At 47.4% G+C, this 23130-nt stretch overlaps 1 protein-coding gene across 1 annotated transcript in view; it reads right to left on the reverse strand.

Annotated features, from left to right (window-relative positions):
• The window catches only part of Znf366 (zinc finger protein 366), a 62559-nt gene that overhangs the window by 6810 nt on the left and 32619 nt on the right, over positions 1 to 23130 (reverse strand). Inside the window, exons 2-3 of the mRNA XM_005356430.3 lie at positions 10734 to 12070; positions 7204 to 7395 (exon numbers count right to left, since the gene is read on the reverse strand). Of these exons, the coding sequence (XP_005356487.1) occupies positions 7204 to 7395; positions 10734 to 12056 (1515 nt within the window). The 5' untranslated portion in view covers positions 12057 to 12070. The remainder of the gene's footprint in view (positions 1 to 7203; positions 7396 to 10733; positions 12071 to 23130) is intronic.

Below are 23130 nucleotides of genomic sequence, written 5' to 3' on the forward strand. Positions count from 1 at the left end.
ACACACACACACACACACACACACACACACACTCCGCCTTTCTTGAAGGATGTGTGGTGAGACCTGCCTTGGCACAAGTATCAGGCATCTTCGTGAATATTTGTAGACACTTCAGCCTACTTTCCAGCACAGGTGAGGGACCGGTTGCTGCTGTGGTGAGAACCAACTGCTTATGGCTGTCATACCCATCATACCTGGAACATGGGGCCAGAAAAGGCCCTGCAATCTGTCTGCCCCAAGATCCCACCCGTCAATCCTCAAAGGACTCCGTCGCCACAAGTCTACACTCAGAGGTGTGTGTTCATTATAATGGCCACCTCCGGGGGTTCTGCAGCTTCTTCTTTATGTCCACTTGGCACAAGCTAGAGTCATCTGAAAGGAGGGAGCCTCAATTGAGAAAATGCCTCCATAAGATCTGACCGTAGTGCGATTTCATGATTAGTGGTTGATGGGGGAGGGCCCATAGGGGAGGGCCCAGCCCATTGTGGGTAGTGGTCCTGGATTCTATAAGAAAGCAGGATGAGCAAGCCAGGAGGAGAAAGCAGCCTTCTATGACCTCTGCATCAGCTTCTGCCTCCAGGTTCCTGCCCTGATTTCCCTCTGTGATGGGCTGTAATCTAGAAGTGTAAACTGAAAAAGAAACCCTTTTCCTCCAAGTTGCTTTGGTCATGGTGTTTCGTCACAGCAATAGTAACCCTAAGACAGATAAGCTGCCCTTTTGATCCTTTCTGAAAACCTAGTGAATTATTCTGCTGCAGATTTTCTGCCTCAGTTCATTTAATATGAAATTTCTTGGGACATTTTACTGGTACATGGGGATGTTATATTTATATTGGACCTTAAAATTATATTGTCAGAGCTCTGTGTGTTCAAGACCAGCCTTGTCTACATAATGAGCTCCAGGACAGCCAGGACTACGGAGAGAGACCCTGTCTCAAAATATAAAACAAAACAAGACATTATATTATCTTTCAAAGTAATCCCAGTGGTCTACAGGAAAGTACACCATAGGCCATGACCAGTCAGCTCTCTTCTGTCTGACTGGTAAAGAAAACTAGTTTTTGTCCTGTTGGGAAGCTTAATTTTTTATAATCAAGTTTCCCCTGCATGACTGATGGTAGCTACTGGCTGTCACAGAGATAAGTGGAAGCAAGTCAACTCTGAGGTCCCAAATGTGGCCCAGCCAGTTTTCTATTCAAAGGTCACTTCAATTTCCTTTGTAACCAAGCTCGTTATCAGGCACTGAGCTACAAACATAATACTCTTAATGAGTAGCTAAGCATTAGGCTGGGCGAATATATAAACAAGTCAGGAAATATCATCACCCCATACGAAATCTTAAAATACAGCCATTACTGCTCCTCCTCATCTCCCCATGAGCCGACACACACATCGGTTTGTAAACTGCAACCCTCAGTGTCAGACAAGTGGAGTCGGGTCACGAAGGACCCGAATGAAGCACCCGGCCCCCATTCACATCTCACTCAGCTTCTTCCTCCACCTCTGACCCCCACCAAGCCCTGTGGTCCTCATCCGGAACACTTCCTCCTCCATTGTTCCCGGAAGAGTGTCCTCACATGACTATGCCCAAGTGTAGAGAGCCACACCTCTCAGACAGTGAAGAGGGGTTAGAGAAAGAGCCTGGGGTCTGCTACTGATGGAGGAGGATGTCCTCGCTGCTGGGGAGGGGCATTAGATTGGAAGGAGAAAGAGTGCCAAGGGAACAGCAACACTCATTTTTATCTCTGAAAAAAATCAGTAGCTGAAGTGAAGGCTTCCCTTAATCTTGAGTTGAAAATATAAGTGTCTTCCCAAGCCGGGACTGGGTGAATGACCTAACAAGGTCTGCATCAAAATGAGAGAGCCGTTGGTACAGGTGCTGCTGGAGGGTTGGGGACTCGACTTCCATCCCCCAGATGTGAGCCACCCAGCAAGGGTGCTGTCCTTTTCAAACATCAAAGGAACGGAAAGGGAATCTTCTGGCTAAATCCATGCCAGGTGACCTGGGACTGACTAGAAGCCCAGCCCAGGATCCATGGGTGGAAAGCTTCAGCCTCCTTGCTCTGGCCTCCTGGTGCTCTTCCCATCTGCCCACCCCGCGGTACAGGGCCTGGAGTTCCTTGCTTCCCATGAGCCCCTGAGGCAGCAGCTGCCACCCAGGTCAGCTGTGGGCAGAGATGGGACAATGACAGTAGCAGCCACTTGGCTGAGTCCAGAGGCCCCGAAGGCCAAGCAGCGCTGGACCTGCCTCCAGTTGCCTGAGGTGAGCTTCAGAGAGACAAGATGCCCCAGGAAGCTTTTTGCTATCCTGAGAGGAAAGGTCAGAGAGCTCCAGCCCGTCCAAGAGAATGGCCTCGGCTCGGCTGCCCTTCCTGTACATTCTTCTCCCACTCCCTCTTTAATAAGAAGGGTGTTCCTTTCCTCAAAGGGAGAGGGAGGGAGGGAGGGAGAGAGAGACTGTAAACTGTCCAAAAGGACCGTGAGAAAACAGGAAACTCCGAAAAGTACAAGAGAAAGCAAGATGAAATCTATTTGTAGACGGGCCTCTGGGGACATGCTAGGCATTGTTAAACAGGCAGTTCATACAGCTATATCCTTCCTTCTGCCTAGGAGGAGGGCCGTGCTGCCAAAAGGCCGCTATCTGGTCACTGCCTTAACCCCCTCTAGGCCAGCCTGGAAACCCTGACCCCGGGGGCACTAAGTCCCTGCAAACTGCCCAGCCTGCTCTCTCTCCTTCCGGTGCATTGAACAGCCAGCAGTCCGTTCGGGAGAGGAAGAATAGAGACCCCTTCCAAGGCGACTGCACCCTTCTGCTCCACTCCCAGGCCTTCAGCTTTCAGGCCTCTGCTGCAGAAAAGGCTGTAGATGACCCAGTGATTCATAACTTAGGCAGCTCCGGGCTTCACCCATCTCAAAAGAGAATTTGTCCCGGAAATTCTGGATGGAAGCTTTTCCTGGACAGGCTTCCCAAAGACGGCAGCTGGTTCTTTGCTATTATGGAGTGCAGCCACCACAAGGATAGTATCCAAATCAAGGCCCGTGTGCTTACGCAGAATGTGGGAAGCATATTCGTGAAACATAGCTTAAGTCTACATGCTGGCTCGCTGGACTAACTCCAGCTGGCTCCCAGGAGCAAGGAGTCTAGAAGTCGAGCCAATAGCGAGAGTCCAGAAGGGCAGTCATAAATAAATATATGACATATAAGTGTGTGTGTCTGTGTGTGTGTGTGTGTGTGTGTGTGTGTGCGTGTAACACAGAATGGAAAACTTCCCTCTCCACTAATTTTCCACCCTGTTGTTAATGCTCAGTTCTACAGCCAGTGAACATTTCTGCTCACGGGGGACAGCTGTTTCCAGTGAGAACGCGACTGTGCTACAACAGGAGGAAGGATTTATGTTGAGGAGGGTATTTTAATGGTGAAGATCCCAAGAAATTAGACCCTGTTACTAAAAGAATCTTCCTCATTGTGAATTTGGGGGGAGCGACAGTAGAACCAGCTCCCTGCTGATGTGAAACGAAGCAAGCCTCGTCGTTTTCTTCCCCCAGCATGTCAATCATTGGAAGAGACTAACTATCCTCTGTTATGACTATCAAACTTGGGTGTAACTGCCTAAGCTCGTTCCCCATCATCGCTGTGTGGCTGGCCAGACATTTGTCTCAGCTGCTTGTGAAGTGCATAGCAATGAACAAGTGGCCCCCGACTCACATCTAACCCTGCTGGTCCCCTACAGCCTTCACCCAGGGCCAGATTTCCATCCCGCTCAAAGCAGATAGGAAGCAAAGTCCACAGGACATCTCAAGACCACCCTGCCCTTTCGAGATGTGAACCAACCGGGGTCTTGGACTTTACAGATCTCTCTACCCTGTGGTTTTCATGCACATGGAGGAACCTGCATGACACGCAACCCATACATGCCAGGAAAGTCTGTTGAAATAACGAAGAGTGATGGTACCAAAGGCTAGCTCAAAGGATGCCATTGTAAGGAAGTGGGAATGAGAAGAAAGAGAACCTAGCAGACTGTTTCTGGAGCTTTCAGGAAGAAAGGGCTTGGTTAAGGTGACCTACAGGGCTTGCTATTTCAGAAATGTCTAAGCATTGGATCAGGGCCAGCGGAGTTTGATGAGAATGCCTTTTATCTTCCGAATTGTTTTGCCTAATAACAGACAACACTCTCTAGGTGAGGAGCTGTGTTCCGGCCTTCTGAGAGAACCTAAACACCACGTAGAAGGGCTAGGGCCGCCCCGCCTCCTGTTCTCCCTGTACTGGGTAAACTGCCTCTCATGTCAAAGTAGGAATTCACTTTGCTACGGAATCTGGTGACATTAAGAGCCTAAGCAACCCGAAAGAAAGGGTAAAATGGAGTTTCTGAGCCACACAGCTGACTATCCATGCTCTTGGGACCATGTATGATGTGTCACTGTTGGGGAGGAGAAGGGCGTAGTCATCTGTGAATGGAGGCCGAGAACATGCAGCCAGGATGGCTCACTGCAGCAATAGGCCTCAAGGGCACTGCTCTGGGCACTGTCTACACCCTGGTTCCACAGAGAACTTTCTAGATGCTCGTGTACTTCAAATCCAAAAGATCTTGCAGATCTTCGAGAGTAGCAAAGCAGAACTGGCCCAGGAATGTCCCTAGATCCCACACTGCTTAGACTGGCTCGGCCCTGACTTCCACTCCAGGCTCTCCCCTAGACTGTTTGTCTGCACTGACTTACCCTTCCATCTCACGGGCTACCCCCCTCCCAGACAGATCTTCTCCGTGACCTATCTCTTCATCTCAGGGGCTTCCCCCGAGACTGTATCTCTGCTCTGACCTACTCCTCCATCTCAGGGGTTACCCCAGACAATATCTCTGCCCTCTCCTACCCCTCTATCTCAAGGGCTTCCCCCAATTATCTCTGTCCCAGTCTGTCCCTCCATCTCAGGAAGGAATAGCTCTCGGAGGGATCAGAGGAGATACAGTATAGATGGGGGGGAGGGGATGGCCGAACTGAGTGGCTGTGTATTTCTTTAGGTAAGAAACTAAGAGGTAGCTCCTTTTATGAAATAACAATCGTACTCCTCCAACCATCAGTTAGGATAATTAACGCAGTTCGTGCTTGACATCCAAGCAGAAGCGAACCTGCCTGCTCCTCCACTATAGGAGACAGCAAATGTCTGCAGGGAGAGCAACTGTCAATGAGGAAGCACTGAGGAGGTCGACGGAGTGAGAAGGGAAGTGGGGGAGTGAGAGAAGAGAGAGAAGAGGTCCCTGTGGAGTTCCGTGACTAGGAACTGCTCATAGGCTTCTTCGTCAGGAAGGTCCTCAGTGTGAGTTAATGCTTTACTTGCTCTTGAAATTACTCATCCTCTGTAAAGAAGCCTTTTGTTCCGTTCCTCACTGGGCCCTGAAAGCGATGCCCCTTGTCCGACGCTCTACTTTCTCCCCCTTCAGCTCACACACTCAAGATGGACATAATGTGACTTTCATACAACAGAAAGCTTGGAGGAAAGAAGGGGAAACAGAAGCGAGTGGCAGGAAAGGGAGTGGGGGGGAGAAGGCCCCTCTCTAGACAATGTCCACAAGGCCTAGGGAAGCTCTGGTTCCTGACCCCTCACCCTGCCGAGAAGCTGCCAACACAGGAAAGAAGCCAACTTCACAGGGGGTTCCTTCAAGTGGGGGCCACGCTACCGAGGGATGAAAGCAGCTACCCCTCCTGGAAGGAGGGAATCCAATTGCAGGGATACGGATTTGCAAAATGAGTCACCCACACTCCAGACAACACACAGTAACAGAGAAGGAAAACTTGGATTTCACACAGACACACTCAACTGTCTGAATGCATCAGTTCTTCTTTCCCGCTGCTCTCTCTTCCTGAGTGGGATGGTACCCACCCCTCCAGTCCCCCAACTACCTAGGCCTAAGAAATCCTCTTGAAACAGCCCTGGGAAGCCACAGTCTCATAAGATCTCATGCATCCTCTCAGTTGATATAATAAGAATGAACCAAAGTAGTCTGAGACAGCTGTTCTGCAAAGGAACTTAGACCCTGGGTCACGTGGTACTTAGGGATAAAGGAAAAATACTGTAGAGGCTGAGGTCACAATTATTCCTCAGTCCACACAAGTATTTCTCGGGTCCTTTGAAGGACTAGCCTTGGATCCTTTACTACACTTTCAGAATAATTGGAATTGGCACATAGTAACTATACATATATGTTTGGGTATAGTATGATATTTAGATTCATATGTTGAACACGTGGTGAGCAGATCAAGATCACCGATCTTGATATTGGGGTTGCTTAAAATTTTCTTTTGGAGAAATACTCAATAAAGTCTTGATAGCTAATCACCTTGCTGTACTGTGGAACACCAGACCACATTCTTTCCGTCTAACTGTATTTCTGCACCCCTACTAACATCTGTCTCTTTCCTTCCTTCCCTCCCAAGATGCCAACTTAGCTCTTACATATGAGCAAGAACACACAATATTTGGCTCTCTGTGCCTGGCTTATTGCACTTCACACCGTGTCCTCCATTTCAGCCTCCATTCATGCTTGACACAGATCAGGGTTTTGGACCCCTTCTCTTCACCTCATCCTTTGATGTGCCCATAGGTTGCTTCCCCGTTTTAGCTGTTGCACATAGTTGTACAGCTATCTTCAGAACTAGTCATATGACCACTGAATATATCCAGAGAGAAGGAAGTCAGCACCCCAGCGTCCTCTTTGGGATGTCTGCTTTCACATTATAAGGGTTTAGCCCAAGAGTGAAGACAGGAGGAGGGGAGGCAAGAAAGGGACAGGATGGGGATGGGGAGGATGTTAGATTTTCAGATTCCTTTCTGTGCCTACTCATTGGCTTATAATGGAAACAGTGCCTGCCTGATTTTTCTACTCTAGACCAGTAGTGCCCCCCAACACCTTCTTCCTCTTCCAAGTCATTCTATTATGCGCTTTCTTCACTCACACTTTTCATGACTGTCTGTCTACTCCATCCCCAGCCCAAGCACTAATGCACAGTCACATAAACAGGGACCAGCTAACAATTGCTGTGATCACATGTGGCAGAAACAGGAGCAACATGATGGATGCAACTTGGACTTGGCCACAGACCTGCTCTGAGCCTCGCGACACCACTGAAGAAACCGAGCAGAAGGCTGGCCAGGGGCTTGCCTGTCCGACATTTGCATAGCCCCACCCCCGAGCCCTCCCTTCTTCCCACCTTGCATTTGAAAGGCTTCACGTCAGAGTGGACGATCATGTGCGCCTTGAGCGTCTGCTTCTGCACGAAGCTCTTGTAGCAGAGGTGACACTGGTAGGCGCGGATGTTGGTGTGGATCAGCACGTGTCTCTTCATGTTGGCCAGCAGGGTGAACTCACGTCCGCAGATCCCGCATTTGTGTTCTTTCACGCCCTGTGGGGAGGCGACATTCAGAACAGTGAGCTCTGACTGCGAGCCAGGCTTTCGTGAGTGCTATAGACGGTGCCTCTTCGACACATAAATCCACAGGAAACTTGGAGACAGGAGTGAAGTTCCAAACGACACAACTTTAGCCATGTTAAGTTGTGATTTCCTGGGAAAGTGTTGATGAGATAATCTACCTTTTTTTTTCCCTGAACATCATAAATTAGCTCAGCACTAGAAGAAAAGAAAACTACTGTTGTTTTCACTGTTGATGGTGCCAATTCTACAGCATCAGACTGGAGGATTAATGTGATTTTGGTAAGAGCACTGTAGACTGATACGTGAAATGAGTCTATAATCTGGCTTTCATGATGATTAAAAAAAATCTAAACTGATATTATCATTTCCCAGAAGGAAGCCAGTGTCTCTCACCAGTTCTCAGTAATGGACTCAAAAATCCCCAAAGAGCCATTCATCCTTGCTTCAATCAATTACAACGAGATAATTGCCCTCTCCAGTGGGTCCCCTGGGTTCCCATAGGCCATGCTGACCCGTGGGGGCCGTAGCTCTGGAGCCTCCTGTATGCTTCTGGTGGAGCATTTTTGGCATGAGACAACCTTCTAAATTGGAAAATAGAAAGAAGGTCGTCTGGTTTCCTCACTATCTACAGAACAGTGTTGCAAGGCTTGCGTGCTGATGCCTCCACTCAGAGCCTTCCCAGGGACACCCACATAGAATGTTAGCTTCCTCGGCAACCTTTACTTCCCAGGAATGTCCAGGGCCAAAGGTGGCCATCCACAATGACTTAAAAACAATGTTAGATTTATTTTATGTGTATGAATGCTTGCATGCACATATGTATGTATGTAGGAATGTATGCATGTATGTATGTATTCCGCCTGCATGCCTAGTACCCGAGGAGGTCAGAATAGGGAATCAAATGCCCCCTGGAACTGGAGTTGCAGATGGTTATGAACCACCATGTGGGTGCTGAGAAGCATGCCCAGGTCTTCTGCAAAAGCAACAAATGCTCTTAAATGAGCCGTCTCTCCAGGCTTCATACTGACTTTTTGATACAGAGCTTCATTACGTTGCTGAGGCTAGTGTTGAATTGCTGGGTTCCTGTTCCAGGATCCTGGGTAGCTGGGACTATAGGTGTGTGCTGTTGTTCTAGGCAAGAGACTTTTAAAAAAGAATCAAAAAACCTTGGCACTAATATGAGGATTAGAACCAGTTACCAAATTAACATCTCAAAAATCCATACTGTCTGGTGTGTATAGACGGCCTAAGGAAGGAGATATTCTAAATTAGCACTGACCCCCGTCATATTCTCACTTATTTAAGCTGCAGTGTGTGTGGTAAGAGATTAGCACTTTTTAGTTTTGGTGAGCCCGAAGCACTAAGGGTGGGTTCATGTTTCTGTCCAACCATTTAGTTATTATGAAACCTTGAAGTAAGTTTCATGGTCTTTCATGGTAAAGATTTGTCTTCTCAGCATGAAGTGGTGGGGGCTGGGCCCGTAACTCCATTGGGAAAGCACTTGCCTTGTATGCTTGAAGCCCCGGGTTGGAGCCTCAACTATGCATAAACCAGGTAGAGGGGTACACAATGTCCAGGCATTCACAGTGCTCACAGAAAAAGCCAAGCCTAGCAAGGCATGTCTGTAATCCTAGCACTACGAGCACTAGGAGGCAGAGAACGGGGGAAGCCCGGAGGCTCCCTGGTCAAACCCTAGTCAGTTGATGAACTCCAGCTCAGTGAGAGGACCTTTTTCAAAAAGATAAAGCGGAGAGCCGCAGTAGGCACCTGACACTGACCTCGGGCCTTTCTGTGGGCATTTGCAGACGATTGCACATAAACACAAAATAAAAAAGTGAATGAATAAATAAAGACTTGTGTGCTGGTGCTGGGGTTCCTGAGAGACCTCATCACATCCCGGTGTGTTCACTTTCAGTCGGAAGCTGACCCCAGTGTCCCTGAGAATCAACACGAATGAGTTGGGAACCACTACGCAAGCGTTCAGTGAACTTTACCGCTCGCTGTCTGCGTATGTCGCTACTGAAAACACATTGTGTTTACTGATTCATAGGAAACACATGTAAGACAATAGTGTTTTTTTTCCCATTTGAGCTTCATTTTCTGTTGCCTTGCAGAATTCATATGGTGGAAAATCAATAACCTTTGATTCCTTATCCACATACACAGGCATCCCTGAGCTAAGCCCATGGTGCCTTTGTGGCCAAATCTAAGTCCAAGTCCTCTGCCGGCGGTTCCTGCACTTGGCAGTCATCTCCTCTCTGATGGTGTCTATAGGTGTCCTTTGTCCAGCAGGACATATATATATCTCTGCTGCAGAGCCGGGAAACACTGTGTGTTTTGTTCTAACCTAACAAATGGAACCCAGGAGACCAAAGTGGCAGCATTATCACCTCAGCTGAACGGTCCGCTCATGACCTTTTAGAAATAAAAGATGGCTTAGAGACCCTGGCTTCCTAGAAGCTTTTCTTGCCAAGAAAACCACTGAGGTCAAAGGTGAGACTAGAGGTCAGTGGGGGCAAAAGTCACCTTTTGGCATCTCAAAATAGACCCAAGTCAGTCCAGCTGGAGTAAGACTGCAAGATACCACTGGGACCTTGCCTATTTTGGCTTGATGACCTCCAAAGCAATGGTTCCAGAGGAGTCAGAAACTAGAGCCTTGGGTCTGTATTTCTCCGTGAAGATCTGAGCCCAGAGAAATTAAAACCAAACAGAGAAGGAAGCTTTCACCTGCTTCCTACAAGAACACCATAAACTCTGGTCCTGACTGACTAGGACCAAACGCTGCTCCAGTTTATAGCCACCTGAAGGAAGCAGGTCTCACAGCAGAGCCAGCCAACAGACCAGAAGTAGCCCCTGCTTCAGATGGAAAGAGCTCTCAGAGAATTCTCCAGAAGGTGGCTTTCATTGACATAACCCAGGCTGGTGGTGATCCCTAACCCTGGAAACAAAATGCCAGGGCTTCTTGGGGGCTAAGCAGAGCTATCACAGCAGCCAGCTGCTTCCTTCATCCTTCCGCACTGCCCTCTCCAAATGTCTGCACTGGTAATTTCCAGTCCCACATTAGATTCTAAGGCTATTCTGGGAAAGGCCTTAATTGATCGTCTACTGTTCACTGTTGGCTATGCGAAGCCGGGATGGCTCCCAGGACCCAAGTAAGGCGAATATCTTAGGCAGGGTCACACAGGTTCTCCGCATTTTAGGTAGAAGCAGCGAGTGTCTCCCCACCTACAGGTCCCCAGCTCTGTTCCTTTCCTGGTTGGTGGCCTAGCAGCCTAACTCCCATCCCCACCGGTGCCCCTCCCCCATACCTTGTGGGTGAGCGAGTGCTGCTTGAGGTGATGGGGCTGCACGAACTCCATGCCGCACTCGGAGCAGATGTAGGGACGGATGTCTTTGTGTTTCATCATGTGGTTCTGCAGCTGGCTCGGGTACTGGAAGGTCTTGTCGCACTCGGAGCAATTGTACTGAATGGGGCCGCGATGCGTGGTGAGATGCCTCTTCAGCTGAGCCAGGGTAGGGAAGTCGAGGCCGCACTCCACGCAAATGTTCTCACGCCCGCTGGCGTGCTTGGCTTCGTGGGCCTTGAGCTCGCTGGGGTAGGCAAAGCCCCGACTGCACACGCGACAGTTGTGTGGCTTCACCTCGCTGTGCTGCATCATGTGGCGCTTCAGGTGGCTGGTCTGGGTGAAGGCCTTGTGGCACACCTGGCATTTGTGGGGCCGCGTGCCCTGGTGTGTCAGCATGTGGGTGTGCAGATGGCTGAGCTGCTTGAAGAGCTTCCCACAGCGGGTGCAGGCGTGCGGCTTGATCCCACTGTGGCCCAGGATGTGGGTCACCAGGTTGTACTTGGAGGTGTAGGACTTGTCACAGGTGGGGCACTGCCAGCGCTTCTGAGCCCCACCCACGTCCACATAGTAGCTGTCATCGATCTGGACGTTCACATCCACCCTTTCCACCTTCTGCTTCGTCTCCTCGCTTTCCAGGGGCTCGACTTTCCTGGGTAACGCTGGCTCGGGGGGCTGCTTGGGCAGGAAGGCGTGCCTGCTGAAAGGGAAGGGTGAGGACGAGGGCATGAAGAAGGGGAACATGAGTCCCGGGTGGACTTTGGGGTAGTAGGGGAAAGGCGGAGGCAGGAAGGCAGGAGGTGTGGGCTGGGGCCACACGGCGCTGGGCTTCACCGGCTCCTGCTTGACGGGTTTGCCCCCCGCGTGCTCCAGGGTGCGATAGAACTGCAAGCCCACATTGCACAGGTCAATCATCTGAGAGTCGCACTTAGGGCGCTGTGGCTGCGGGAAAAGCAGAGGCAGGTTTGGAGAGCCCAGGCTCTTGCTCTCCTCAGCAATGGCGGCTTCTTCCGCCGGATGGTTGTAAGGCATCTTTGTGGGCATGCTCTTCCGTTTCCGGGACCCTCCTCCCTCGAAGACCTCGGGGAATCCATCAAGGTCTCCTGGAGGAGGTTCATAGCGAAACTGGGAAAAGGGGCCCCGGAGAACTTCAGGGAAGAGGTGTCTTTGGGGAACCTTCCCTCGGGGAGCTTCCGGCTGTAGGCAATGCGGAAAGGAGGGGACGTTCTTTGCAGCTGCGTTGAAGGGCCCATCCTCATCCTTGACCATCTTCATTGCCTTCTGCATCCTTGGCAGGGTCCCTTTAAAGAGAAAGAAACTATTGTGTGGTTTCGCTTTACTTTGTTTTCAACCTGCTTATCGGAATTAGGGTTTGGGTTATGGATCAATACTAATACTTATAAAGAAATACTTTATAATACTTATAAAGAAAGAGTAATACTTGTTTATTTTGACCCTCTGGGTTCGTCTAAACTCGGCTGCTAATGTGGAAAGCACTGGCCAAGGAGAGTGAGATCCGAGGGCCTATTGTAAACTACAGAACCATAGACCTTTGGTACCGTAGAGGCTGGAAGTGAATCTGTTCTGGAAGAAACCTGAACACTCATCTGTCCCTTGTGTTGCCCCCTTCTCCTCCCTTCTATTTACGGTGAAGGTCCCAAGGCCCCTGGGGATGGAACGGATGTGTTAAGCCATGCAGCTACTCGGAGGAGGAGGAGGAGGAGGAGGAGGAGGAGGAGGAGGAGGAGGAGGAGGAGGAGGAGGAGGAGGAGGAGGAGGAGGAGGAGGAGGAGTCAATCTGAGTTGTGGTTGTATCTGTCCAAGATGTTGTTAATGTGCCTCATCCCTCCATTTCTTGCACCTGAAAACCGGTTTCCACTGCTTGTGCTTGGTTGAGTCTGTGCTGCACGGACTAGGCTGTCCAAAGACTGAAAGGGGCCAGACTGCCTGCCATGCTGAGCTCAGACATCCTGTGGATGAGCATCCACCCTGAGCAAGGGAAGCTGCTGAGTAGAGAAGACCGACATAAAGAGGAAACGTATGGGCATTTCCATGTTCTGAAGTCATTCTGACAGCCATACGTTCTAAATCTTCAATCAGAAGCAACTTCAAGTGGGGGGATTCCAATGCTATGAATTTCTAAACCCACACATACGTTTTTCCCTTCATGCAAGTTAAGACAAGGCAGTCTATGGAGCCTGCCGTGTCTCCCACTAAGCCAGATACCACACCATGGTGGCCCTCTTGGGCACTGCTGAAAGAACCAGCAGACCGAAGTCTGGACCAAGGACACATTTCTTTTCATGGATCTCCTTGCCATTTCGCTTCCTTTTCTGTAAGGACACTGGTAGAATAAACCAGTGGCTGCTTCTGTCTTTTCAGTGAGGCTTCTTGTTGCACAAACCCTCTGAGCTCTCAAGGAGATAGCAGGCCTACAACATGTAAAGACTGAACTAGAGCTACTGGATAAGGGGCTAAAATCGGGACATAAAGTGGCTGGAGGCTGTGGCTCAGAGTGTAGGATGAGATGGCTCGAAACATCTGCTCACTTCCTAGAACCTTTGGTAAGACATTGAGTTTTTTATAAATATACAGACATTCTCAAATTATGTGTGGGATGTTCTTGGGACATTTGAGAAGTATAGTGCAATTAAAATAAAAATGGGTTTTTAATATTTGATTACCAAAACAATCAGTTGAGGGAGAAAATCTTATTATATAAATATTTAAACACTGTTTAAAGCTCTTCAGTGAATTGGCCTGAGAACTGAAATAATAATAACACTGCTGATGGTGATGGTGCTGCCCACTACAGTTATTTTACATTTAGGAAGTAGGAGGATGGCCTCCTTTGCTGTTCTTTCTTTGGGCCTGGGCCTTAGTAATTAAGAAAGAAAGTTTGTGTCCAGCAAATGCAAGTCCTACTTCCTCGCAAAATTCTTATTTACAAAGTGCAAGAGCTCTAAGCACCCCCAGACAACTGTAGGAAGTGACAGGGTTAGAGGAGGGGAGATGCCTTGCTTTGTGGCTCCAAGAACATGTAGGTGGGCATTAAAACGAAAGTTGGGCCTTGCTGCTGTCAAGTAACACAAGCCTGAAGTGGGGACAGTAGGGACTCCTTGGTGTCTTCCCATGTTTGCTAGATGGTCAGTAGGTTCCGATCTCTAGATTCGCAGAGCTATAAGAGTGTGATCTAGACCAAGAGTTTTCTAGATTAGCCTTCAGGAAAGACTATAGCATCTGAAAACGCAATAGTGATTCTCTGGAGTTTCGCATTAGTCAGAGCTGCTTTCAGAATCCCTTTAGGGAGAGATTCTCTTTGGCGAAGAGGCCAGTGAGACCTAACAGGAGTCTTCAAGGAGGTAAGTACTATGACTATCTGAAGAGCCTACCCCAAAGCAAAGTGGTTTTCTGTTTTACTCCAATGTGGTTAAAATAAGCAGCTATTCCTAGTTTATACTAGGGAGCTTGATTTGAGAATCTGTAGCTAATGGGCAAATTAGAACATAATGGCTTTTTTGGTGTGTTTTGTTATGCTATTAAGAAAGTATTTGCTTTACAGAAGCTTCTCAGTCTCAGGAGGTCCATTTATTCAACATGAGGGGTGTACCCACATACTGAGACAATGGGGATGTTCTATCGGGAACTCACCAAGGTCAGCTGGCCTGGGTCTGAAAAAGCCTGGGATAAAACCGGACTTGCTGAACATAGTGAACAATGAGGACTACTGAGAACTCAAGAACAATGGCAATGGGTTTTTGATCCTATTGCACATACTGGCTTTGGGGGAGCCTAGGCAGTTTGGATGCTCACCTTACTAGACCTGGATGGAGGTGGGTGGTCCTTGGACTTCCCACAGGTCAGGGAACCCTGATTGTTCTTCGGGCTGATGAGGGAGGGGGACTTGATCGGGGGAAGGGGAGGGAAATGGGAGGCGGGGCTGGGAGGAGGCAGAAATCTTTAATAAATAAATAAATTAAAAAAAGAAAAAAAGAAAAAATATACAAATTGAGTCCTTCAACACTCAATAAATGTTATTTCATTACTAAAAAAAAGTATTTGAAAAGTTGTGGCTGGGGATACGTGGCCCCTCTGTTTCTATCACGTGCTCCCTCTTCTATGGGGAATCTACCGAGACAGAAAGCCATCACTGATTTTGAAACCGAAGATGTTTAATTTATTCCCACAGTTACTGTCTTGTTTAATATTTAGTTTGACATTACGAATTGGTCAGCTCCTTTTTATATATCAATAGTGACACTCTTAACATAACCCTAACCTCAAAAGCACACACTTGCAGTTTTATGTTGCCTCCATTAAGCTGGTAAGTCAAAGAAATACTTTGAGCAAAGATGCCACTATTATGAACCAAAATGCCACTATTACGTTGCCAAAGGCAGAGATTTTAATGTATATTTATCCTGATATCATACTTGCTTTAATGCCTTAGAATGAATTACCTACAGCTTTGCCTCTCCAATCTCTCATTCCTGAAAGAGTATTTTATGTGCCCTAGAATAAAGTCAGTGACCCCAGGAAGTTTTAAAAGGCAGGGGATCCACCCATGGATGTTTGTTCGAATCTTTAAAACAGCAGGCCTCTTCTGCCGAAGAATCTCAGGGAACCCTGCCAATCCCTACAGAGGTCAAGGAGAATTAGCCCTGCTTCCCCCTTGGCCTTCTTGGAGAGCAGTCAACTTCAGCTGCTGCTAGGCTTCTAATGCCCTTGGCTTTGAGTGCCAGGTGCTGGAAGAAGCCCTGGGAGTAGGAGAAGACAACAGCACAGCTCAGGAGAGAAGCGATGACAACGGCACAGCTCAGGAGAGAAGCGATGACAACGGCACAGCTCAGGAGAGAAGCAATGCTGGGAAGGGGCGGTGCTGCAGAGCAAGCTCACGTCCAGAGATCATTCATCTTGAACTTAGTCAAGTTACAATTCTGGGTGTCCTCAGGAAAAAAAAAATATTAATAGACCCTACAACACCTCAAATGCGTTCCACCCACATGCCCGCCTGCCTCCATTTCTAAAAATAGATCCTCAGGCATCCAGGCAGCTGCAGGATTCCTGTTCAGGAGGCAAGGGAGACTTGAGAGCAGGTGACCGACTGTGAGACCTGAGTCTGGGAACAGCAAAAATCCTCTATTTGGTGGCCATCGCAAGCTGCGTCCAGAACGCTGGAGAAAACCAGCAGGCCGTGAGGCAGTTTCCCACCTGTTCCGCGTGTGTTGAAACAACACGCAGAAAGAAAGAACTGAAATTTTCAAGCCAACAGTTGTGGAAGCACAAAAGGAGCATCGGTTTGGAGCCTGAGGGGTCTGGGCTTGAATGCTGGGTTCATCAGTGGCTGTGGAAGATTGAGCAAGTTAGCTTTGAGGTCTGCTGTTCCCATCTGTCAAATGGGAGCTTGGATATCCCCATATGGTTACAGGCTTAAAATAGAGTGTGAGAAAGTCTATCAAACAGTGTGCCCTTGAGAGGTAAGAGAGTAGATAGAATGGGAGGGGCAGGGTCCATCATCAGTGGATTGATATTGGCTGAAACTTCTGTTTTCCAAACAGACACTGTCAGTCACCACCGACTGGCATCTTAGCCTCTACTCTACAAGTTCAAAACCAAGGCTTTACTCTTTCGGCCTGTGTTGGTCTCGTCACAGAGGTGAAGATGTACACACTCAAAGGGCCAAAGAACTTGCTAATTGCATGTAGTGACAGCTTTAGAGTTTAGGAATACTTCCCCATGTCTCTTTTCTTGTGCTAACGTTAATACCAGACTGCGTAGGCAAGCAGAGTTGAACTGGAGGACAGGGAGCTACCTTAGCTTGTGTTAGAGACTGAAGGATTGTCCCTATCCAACACTGGAGGTCACTTGTCTGGAAAGTCCAAAGCTACAGTTGCTAAGACAGTGCTGGATCACTGACAGACCAACTTGCTGGGCCTTGTAGACTCTTGGTTCTCAACCTGTGGGTCTCAACCCCTTTGGGGGTTGAACAACCCTTTCACAGGGCTTACCTAAAATCATTGGAAAATGGCAGGTGTTTACATCACATTCATAACAATAGCAAAATTATACCTATGAAGTAGCAACAGAAATAATTTCGTGGTTGGGGTCACCACAACATGAGGAACTGTATTAAAGGGTCACAGTGTCAGGAAGGTTGAAAATCACTGTTCTAGGCAGTAGGGAGTAGGGACCCAATCTGTTTTGTCTGATGCTATGTCTCTAGACTTTACCGTGTGCCTGGCTTAAAAGAGCTGCTCAGTAAGATGCTTTGAGAGAAGTTATTGGTTAGTGCTTGTATGTAAAGCACCTACATGAAGCATAAATGTGTGTGATTATCTTACATGATTCAGGTTATGGTGTCTTGGTACATGATGAACATGACTGTTGGCACCCTCACGAGTTCTAGGGCCGACCTAGCCCTCCTATACTACCTGCTCTCTTACCCCCCAGAGGGCACACTGCAGTTACTGAAGGAGATACTGCACACAGTCCCTTAGTGAGCAGTTGGTCCCTGACTAACCCTCAGATGCAGCATTAGCTACACTGATGCTATTCTCCAAGTGCCACAAATTTCTGCAGCCTAGCCAGGGAACAGATTCCTGAAAAGCCCAGAGGTTATCAGCCTTAGGATCCTGCACGAAGAACAGTCTGTGTGCCCTCTCTGCACTCCTTCGCCCTTAGGAAGTTAGTCTGCTCTTCGTATCGACGGGAGAGACGACTGTAGAATGCTAATCGCTCAGTTAGTTGAGCAGAGAACAGTTTTCTCTCAATGCTGTGCACTCACTCACCAGACTCAGTGGGCACTGAACCAGGGTGGGAGGGATGGGGTTGACTTGTCCTAAAGCAGTTTGGAACTTACCAGTGTCTTCTTTGAGAGGCTGTATTCATGGGAGTCAGTTATAAGGAAATAGGGAATGGGCAAATTTAATAATAATAATAATAAATTTTTCCATTATGTGGATCAATTAGAAGTGCAAAGCCTAAAATGAAACCATGTGGGATTTGGAGGGAAATGCTTCTAATAATGCCCTTTCATTAGGAATTCACCTACCCTACCAAAATATAAATATTCCCCCAAATAAAATTACTGGTATTTTGTGGTTCTCATCTGAACTGAAGGTCATTCTAGAAAGTGGTATTAGAAGAGTCACAGTGAGTCAGCATGCCAGGGACAGCCATAGCCCCACTCTTCCACACTGACTTCTGTACATCCTGAAACAGACCCAAGAATATTCACGCTCGCATGAAAGGGAGGAACTGCGCTCTTCATTCCGTGAAGCTTGCCAACGTTCTGTGGCGAGAGGCTGCATGTTAGCGAGCCCTGTGGTTTGCCTCTGTAGTTTATCTTTGAGCTTCGCTCTCAACAGGGGTGAAGCAGGGAGGAGATGGGGAGCAGGAAAAGTGTGAGTATGAGAAACAGTGCCAAGGGGAAGAAGGAGGGCGTGCGTGTAGGAGAACAACAGAAGACAGGGTGGGATAGTAGTACATCCTGCCTGTCCTCTCCTGGCTCATACAAGGGACCTCCTTACAGATCCCTCTGGAAAGAAGCTCTAAGGGATTTCCCATTCTTTCTGAATCTAGATGGAGACTTTGAGACTTAAGATGCAGTTTCTAATGAAGCGGGAGTTTGCTGAGTTTCTTGATGCAGGTAATGGGAGGCAGTGGTTCAGTCTCATGTCCCAGGACGGGCAGGAAGTGAGGGGTCCACACGTACATCCTATTGGTGGAGCAGTCTGTCCTCAGAGCAAAGATTCTTCTGCCTTGTCATCCTCTAGGAATGTAGTAAGAGGGGTCCAGATGCCTAGTAGCCAGACCCCAGCACCCTTCCGGACGCCTTTCTACCTCCCATTAGTCTTACAAAGCTCATTTCTCCTACTCGTCTAAAGGAAATGGTTTGTCTGCTGAAGGCTGCCAAAATACATTATTGGGTTGTAAAATTTGGTCACATATGAAACAGTTCATTGAATGTGCACCAGAATTCTTCAGTATGGGGCCGGCAAAATGATTCTGTGATTGAGAGGACTGGCTGCTCTCCCAGACAACCTGGGTTCAATTCCCAGCACCCACACAGAGACTCACAACTGTCTGTAACTCCAGTTCCAAGGAATCAGAGGCACCAGGCCCACGTGCATCCCCTTTCTGGCCTCCGTGGGCACCAGTCCAGGCATGCTCATGGTGCACAGATGTATACACAGGTAAAACACTCAAGCACATAAAATAAAATAAAAATTTTAGTCAGGTGCTGTGGCACACTCCTTTAATTCCAGCACTTGGGAAGTAGAGGCAGGCAGATCTCTGAATTTGAGGCCAGCCTGGTCTATAGAATGAGGACAGTCAGGGCTTTGTAGAGAGCTCTTGTCTGGAAGAAAACCAAAATCAAACTAAAACAATTCTTTAGTACCACCAAGAGATAATGCAAAGCCAACTGGAGTTTTGTGTTGTTTAAAATCTCCAGAACCTACATGGATCATGGATATATATATATATATATATATATATATATACTATTTTATAAATATCTAAGAAAGTCCTAAAATTGTTTTACATTAGTTACTGTGTGCGTGTGTTGTACAAGCACACACGTGTGTATGTGGGGGGGTGTCAACTTGCACACATGTGGATTCGATTCTCTGCTTCTACCACGAGGGCTTCAGGGGTCCAATTCATACTCTAGGCTGAGCAGCAGGTGCCTTTACCCTTGAAGCCATTATGCCAGACCCCATTTCAAAGAACACCATTATAAAAAAATATCCTCGCGGTAAATTTAGTTTGGTTTTGGTTTTCTTCCAGACAACTTGCACAGGCCAAAATGGATGTGGGTTTTAGGTAGTGCTTTCTGGAAAGCAGGGTGACTCCGGTGACTACAGAGGCTTGGGTGCTTGGGCAGGAGAGAGTTTGGGGTTATCTGTGTGCGTGTGGCTTGTTTAGAGGAAGGAAATGAATTGAAGATACGGCTTAGCAGTTCTCTTTCGCCTTACCCTCCTCAGAGTTACTCTCTGTTCATAGATAAAAGGCGCTGAACGGATTCACGTGCAGCTAAGCAAACCTGCACATGCGCGTTAGGAAGCATCATTGTGTCCATCTGCAGGTATGGCAGTGTGTTACAGAAAAGATTGGAAAATGTGATCCCTTTAAGTGGCATTCAACTGTTGTGGGCTCTGTGCAGAAGAAACTTATTTTGAAAATGTCATCCAAGCCAGTATTTCTCTGAGAAAAGCAGACAATGCAATGCTTTACATTTTGATTGTGGAGTTATACAAGTCTGTTATTTGTCAAAGTTTGTATAGCTCATATAAGAAATTATCCTCATGTATTTAGGAATATATATATATATATATATATATAAAATAACAATTAAAGAATGAATTAATACAACAACTAATTAAAGAAAAAGAGAGCATAAATTTGAGAGGGAGCAAGGGGGTTGTATAAGATGGGTTGGCGGGAGGAAATATAAAGAAGGAAATGATGTACTTATAATTTCAAAAATAAAAAGAAATTATACTGAATATAAATTTCAAATAAGTTTTAAAATGTAAAATAAATGCTATTTGTGTATTATTATTAAATGAATAACTAGGGATATTTGTCAGATGTCCAAACAGTAATCATGATGACAAAGACCCCTCTAATAAATTCTTAGTTATGAAATGTGCCCAATAATTTGCCTATGGATTGTAGAACTGAGCGTGGACTGGGTCATAAGAATTCAGTGATTCCTACTCTGTCCAAAAGGAGAACTTTAACTATGACATATACTAGCAATGTGTATACTCGTGTGTGTGTGGTGTATGTGTGTGTGTACCCAATTCAACAAGAATATTGTAAGGCAGAGATGGTGTGCTTGGCTTGAAGGTCTTCTAATCTCATTGCATGTTCAGTAAGCAATCTTCCCTAATGGCTTCAATGCTGTTTTAGATATAAAGTAGTCTGCCCTGAGCTGACAAGCTCACTCTGGTCATCAGAAAACGTGTTTGTGCCCCTTGTAAATCAATGGACTAATAACAACAGTCAGGCCACCAATCACCCTTCTTTGTTATTCTTCGAATCTGATCAACTGAGTTCTGTCATAAGAGTGGAACTCACTTATACAGCTCGACACCCAGAGGCCACATGCTGAGTCCTACAGTCCTCACCAGGCCCTTCTCTCCCAGGCAGCTGATCTGAGCAGCCATCTGCCCTAGTGTCATAACACATTGTATTTGGTATATCTGGGTTTCTGCAACATTCGAGGGTGGGGGGTGGGGTAAGAGAGAAACTGCCATGCTGGAAATTTCATGAGAACATAGAGGAAAACCTTTCTTGCCACAATCCCTCTCACCTTTGAATTCTATCACTGGTGGTTCTCTGTCTCTCTCTGTCTCTCTCTGTCTCTGTCTCTCTCTCTGTCTGTCTCTGTCTCTCTCTCTCTCTCATGTGTGTGTGTGTGTGTATGTGTGTGTGTGTAACATAATTTACTTAGAAAGTCAGAAACTGGGTGGTCTATAAATGTGTGGAACCAGCAATTGCTTAGGAATTCACTCAATAATGCCACATTCCAGCTCCCTTTTCTCCTTGATCCCAAGCAAATTCGGGTGTTCTCTGAAGAAAGGATTAACTGTTCAATTTGTGCTCCTCGGGTCCATCCGTGCTAACCCATCTAAGCTAATCTCCTCCAAATTCCCTGCCAAGAACATCTCTAATGAGGATGAAATATTGACCAAAGTGTATCTGGGACTATGGTAGCTGTTCAGAAGCTCCCAAGAGTCTCTGCTTCATCTTGGCTTGAGTTTCTTGGTGAATGTGTGCCTTATTTTTTGGCCTGTAAGAATATTCTGTCTTGTTAAAGTAATATAAATTGATGTGTATGGTCTCTGTAAATACTCAAGGTGACAGTGGTGTTGAGCCTCTAAGAGAGTGTGTCACCGCAAAGGGTCCCTGGAGGGCAGGCCACAGTACTTTGTCACCTGTGAGTAACAGCTACAGCTTCCTGTGGCATTGTGTAAGTGCCTGTCAGCTCTGGGGAATGTCCCCTATCATGGACACACAGACCTGAGACCCTGCTCTTTCCTTTCATGAACTGAAGCCCCGCTCTGTTGCTTTTTGGCGACGAGCCATTTGCATGCCTTTGATTCCTCCGCTAACTTTTTACTTCAATGTCTTCTCACTTCCTAGTGACTCCTTCCTAATGATTCTTCTCAACAAGCTCATATACACACAAAACATATATGTACATCTTCTCAGGTACACGTATACATGGCCTTTCCCTGGAAGTAAATACAAAAACCTGATGTTTCTGAGGAGGACTGAGTGGCTAGGAAGGAGTAGGCTTGGGAGCTAAGCAGCAGAGTTACTGACATTAGAAAGAGCTGTTCCTATCAGGGCCCATGGGTGGCTCTGCTGCTGGGCCCTTCTCCAACCAACACTTTCATATACCAGTCATGACATAGCTGTTCAAACACATATGCATAAAAATGCAAACCCATGTTGGTTGTCAAGGATCAAACATTGAGACACAGTAAGGTAGCATCCATCCCATTTAGTAGCTTGGGGGAATCGCCTTAGAGGACTTTTTCAGGCGGTTTGATTTATCTCTGATTTTTCCCCCAGTGTCTTTGGTTGGCATGATAGAGGCCATCATGGTTTATTTCTTGAGTTTACAGTATTGTGATTCAGGCTCAGCCTATCAGGGAAATAAATATAAATTACAGCTAAGAACCTCTCCTTAGACATCTGTTGAACAAGCAACTCTGCGCCTGCCCAAGGGTGGGTGCCGGGAACACAAGGCCCTATTGGCTGACCATGTTCGGGGGACTCCATGACAGGGGAAGAACAGTGATGACCAGATGTGGAGAAAAATGTAGGAGCTACCGTGGAGGAATCTTGACCTGGAAGCTTGACTTTTTTAACACAACAGAACCAGAAGCGGAACTCTGTCCCCTTGACTGGTTCAATGAACTGTCTTTCCAAGTGTTCCCTTCTTTAATCTTAAATATCAGGACACCCGACAGAGGATGAAGGGTCTGTGCGGACGTGAGGGGAAAGAGGAAAAACCTCTTCTTCCCCAGCCAATGTCCCAGCCTCACTGCCTGTGTGCTCTGGGCAACAGAGGAAGACCTGAGAAGAGGGCCCCCTCAGGAAGTCATGTTTGTATAAGGAAAAGGACGACCTGTGCTCAACCCTGAGCGTTCAGACAGATGAGCGCAGTGTGAAGATTCTGGGTCGTGGCAGAACCGCACACTAATCCAGTTCCCCATCACTCTCATCCTGGAGCTTCTCCTCACCAGACAGAACTCTGGGAGGCTTTGGTGACACTCTCGGGTCTCTCACCATGCCAGGTCCTCTCCCGGGGCTCTAAAGCCCCCAAGATGCTTTGGAACGT

Source organism: Microtus ochrogaster, chromosome 19 (assembly GCF_000317375.1).
Source record: "Microtus ochrogaster isolate Prairie Vole_2 chromosome 19, MicOch1.0, whole genome shotgun sequence".
NCBI classification, from domain to species: Eukaryota; Metazoa; Chordata; class Mammalia; order Rodentia; family Cricetidae; genus Microtus; species Microtus ochrogaster.